The sequence below is a fragment of the Penaeus japonicus genome, unplaced genomic scaffold (genome assembly GCF_977035675.1).
Source record: "Penaeus japonicus unplaced genomic scaffold, GWHDUDI00000001_assembly GWHDUDI00000021, whole genome shotgun sequence".
Taxonomy (NCBI): domain Eukaryota; kingdom Metazoa; phylum Arthropoda; class Malacostraca; order Decapoda; family Penaeidae; genus Penaeus; species Penaeus japonicus.
The window spans coordinates 31,660,084-31,664,211 of NW_028234423.1; the positions used below are offsets into that span (position 1 = coordinate 31,660,084).

General features: G+C 39.8%; 1 protein-coding gene across 1 annotated transcript in view; it reads right to left on the reverse strand.

Moving 5' to 3' along the window:
• Ras85D (GTPase ras-like protein 1) overlaps positions 1–3,549 on the reverse strand; it is a 17,284-nt gene extending 13,735 nt beyond the window's left edge. The window contains exon 1 of the mRNA XM_043000496.2: positions 3,350–3,549. Within this exon, the coding sequence (XP_042856430.1) occupies positions 3,350–3,380 (31 nt within the window). The 5' untranslated portion in view covers positions 3,381–3,549. The remainder of the gene's footprint in view (positions 1–3,349) is intronic.
• Between the last annotated feature and the right edge of the window lie 579 nt (positions 3,550–4,128).

Genomic DNA, 4,128 nt, shown 5'->3' on the forward strand with positions numbered 1-4,128 from the left:
GAGAGAGAGAGAGAGAGAGAGAGAGAGAGAGAGAGAGAGAGAGAGAGAGAGAGCAGGCAAAAGAAAGGGTGAGAGAGAAGGAGAAGAGGATGGGGGAGGGAAAGAGAACGAGGCAGAGAGAGGAGGAAGGGAGAAAGAGTGAGAGGGAGTAAGTGAAAGAGTGAAAGAGAGAAAGAGAGATAGATAGATAGAGAAGAGGAAGGTAGAAAAAAAGCAAGGGAGGAAAAAAGGGAGAGTGAAAGTGAGAAAATGAGAAAGAGAGAAAAGGAGAAAGAGAAGGAGAGAGAGAGAGAGAGAGAGAGAAATCTGTCCAAGAAAACATCCTTATAATCCAGCTACTATAATCTAATTAGCTGAAAAGTAATTTCAAATCTAAAATAAGTATGATAAGAAAAGAAAAAGATATATGGTGTGTAAATAAAATGCTTCTCAGTGGTTAATATGTACCACTACATTTTTGGAAAAATTACAGATTTGTTCATGCATTTATTACAAAGTTCACTGTGAATGGAATCAATATCTCATGGAATTCTAAGGTGTTTTTTATCTTCGACACAGTTGCAACAAACAAATAATGAAATCTTTATCTAAAGCAAGAAGAAGCATTAACCCTATGACGAAGGTGTGTCACACCCGTGTGACTAAGCTAAATTCCCGATGCCGGGGCGTCATGACAGTGTGACGTTTCCAATGCAATATTGCAGTGGCCCTGCAAAGGGGTTTTCACTTATCGCCGTGCCCGTCAGGAAAGGGTTAAGCAATCCCTACGGCAAACAAATCTCCACTAGGTATATCTGATAAGACAGAGCTTGGAGTGGTCCCTTGTTTTGACCATATATTTCCAACTGAAAACTGAATGCGAACTCTTCAGACAATATGTGATAAAACGATTGCTCATTTTCAATTGTTTGTATCCATTTCATAGATTCAGTAACTTTAGGTGTCTTCAAGGTTGAAAGCCTTGTAGACCTTCCTGGCAATCATTGGTCAAACAAGGAACTAGCCTGTGCTCGGTCTTGACAGAATGTATGGACTGGATTTGTTGGCCTTTTCTAGAGTGCAGAAAATATGGAGGCTGTAGCAATTGCTTGATCCTGTGCCACTATCAGATTTGGTTATTATCCAAAAAAGGATCACCATGGGAGAGAGGGAGAGAGAGAGAGAGAGAGAGAGAGAGAGAGAGAGAGAGAGAGAGAGAGAGAGAGAGAGAGAGAGAGAGAGAGAGAGAGAGAGAGAGAGAGAGAGAGAGAAAAGGTAAATAAATAAAAATAAATATATATTGTGGTATAAGGAAAAAACAAAACTATAACAACACTAATTGGTATACACATAATCTGCGCAAAGTGAAGGCATATTCACATTGCTTTTCAAAGTCTGTAGATGCACATCAAATGTTGCTGTGGCCTTCACTCTATCCAGTGGCAATTATTAACAGACTTCAACTACATAACTATTTTTAAGCAAAGAAGAACTTTTAAACCTTCATTGTAATTCACTGCCAAATAAGGAACTAGTTCAAGCTCCATCTTGTCAGAAAATATACTGTAGAGGTTTGTTGGCTTTCTCCTAAGATGTGGAGCCCAGAGACCACATCACTGATCAATGCAGTCCTTTTTACAATAATTGTCATGGGCGAGAGATTTGATTAGAGGTCTTCCATAACAGACAATTGCAAGTTGAAAGTATTAAGCATTTATAGATATGCTGATTCTATGGACTGGTAACCTTGCACACTATTTCCAAAACTGTGATCATACCGATCTTCCCTGCCCAAGTCCAGATAATCAAATATTGACAAGAACAAGCAAAAAACACAAAGACACATTAGGCTTTCATAATGATGCATGTCTCAAGACACTTTTAAATCAATCCTAGCAATATATAATGACACCTGTCAGTGGTAAATGTCAGACATATGCAGTAGCTTTTGACACTGGACTTTTTTTCTCATTATCATAGTGGTTGCATTCTATCCCAATCTAATTGACTCTTGCCCCTCCCTCCCTTGCGCTGGACGGGATGGACGGCCTACAACCTGATGTCCAACCGAAAGGTGAAGCTTTGTTGAGTAACTGTCATCCGCTCATACTCTCGCAGATGCAAACGAACCTCTACCATGTGTATTCTAATGAAGGTAGAGCTTGGACTGGTTTCTTTTGGACAAGAAAGCGAAAATATAGAGCTGGTTACTCTTTGCAATATATCGCCTGAGATCTGAACAACTTCCACTAAATAATAACTGAACAAATGAATGAGATAAATGAATTCTAAATATAAATATAAAAAAAACAAAGAAAGAAAATAGCGCTCAAAGACCATGCGTTTCGCATTAGGACCATGTCCGGTAAACTATAAGCAAAGCTTCTTTCGCTCGTCCATCTTAATATCTTGGCTTCAACATGTCCCAAGATCGCATCAGATATTTTGCCAGTAGGGCTTCGATTGTCATCTAGATTGGAAACATATTCAGGCATAGAAAAACAAATACCGGCCTGTAAAGCCATTAGAACAGCAATCACCATCGTACCAACCAATCAGCGCGAGTGAGGGATAACATCAAAAACAGACATAAAAAAAACAATAACGACAACGACTCGGTCGCTGCGACTTCCCTGCTACAACACAAGTCCCCCGTCCCCCCCACCAAAAACCAAAAACAAAAACCAAGTACATATATAGATACTCTTGTAATACAAAAGTTTCTCGATGTCCCTAGCAATCACTCCCCAAGCGAAGAACCCGTCCCAGTTTGATCCTCCAAGTCTAGGCCTACGTGGAGTGGGGGTTTGAGAGCCAAGTCCCCAACGTTGCTTCGTGCTCTTCCTTTCTCGACAATTAATAGGTCTTGCAATAGGGTGAATGAGATGGAGAGGAAGAGGAATCTTATGAGAGGTAAATACAACAATAACCATGACTTTGAGGTATGTTAATGAAGAAACAGGGTGGATATGACATACAATAATGAACAGAACAATAATAAGGGTGTAAATACAATGAGGATAACCAAAAACAACTTCAAGAAGAGAACAACAACAGCAACAGAAAATTCCGGATCTTCCCAAACTCAAACCTCAAAAAAAGAAAAGAAAAAAATCCCGTAAATACGAGAGAAAAAAAAAACAAAAAAAACATCCTCCATCCCTAAGGAATCCTGGACGAATAATAATAATAATAAAAAAAAAAATAATATATATATATCCTGAGATACCGCCATTAAATCCTCTATCCCTAAGCCTCCAGAAGGACACAAGCGAGAGGATTTGTAAAGAGAGAAAAACCGGAGTTAAAAAAAAATAAAAGTTTGTTCTATTAAATAGCAAAAATGACAAAACAGTGACAGATCCCTTACCTCCGACCACCACGAGCTTGTATTCCGTCATGTTAACTCGGGAATGAGTCTGCACCAAAGTCTAAATTCTGCTTGTAATTACTGGACACGAGGGAAGGCCATAAGTCGCATAATAAAGGCTAAAAAAAGACTTAAATGCCGGAGACTCTAACCATTTCTTCCCCCACCCTCTTTTAGGCGAATGTTCCAATGTTATGCGTCGCGCAGGATTTGCTCTGGTTTTCGCCTCTATCTTTTCTAAATCGGGGACTGATTTTCCTCGTTTTTTTAAAGGTGTCGAGTATCTTATTTGTGAGATCCACCGGTGGGAGTATATTTAATAAAAAGGACGACCAGGCCGATATTTAAAAGACTATGAATGTTCCCGGGCGAGTTATGGGCAACTGTTCGTGTGCGTTGAAACTAATTTTTTTTTAATATATCGCCAACGTTATTATAACCGCAACAATTCGACTTAGATCCCTTCTAATAACCGAAGAGAGAATTAAGAGAAATCCAAAATCCACAAAGCGGGTGGAATAAATAACCCCTTTAAGACGAGGAGCATTTAGCGGAACAAGAACAAGGACAGCGGACTTGCAAGGCGTATGTATGAATTTGCTCATTTTTCCCAATAAAACCACGCTTTTCCCGGGGATTACTTCACGCCGGCGCAGAGGTCACGGGGGAAAATATTCGAAAACGACCCCGTTTCCCCTCCAAACACACCCAGACGACCCCTCTCCCAGCATTTAAATATATGGCGGACAGAAAAAAAAGCGAAATTTTAGCGACATATG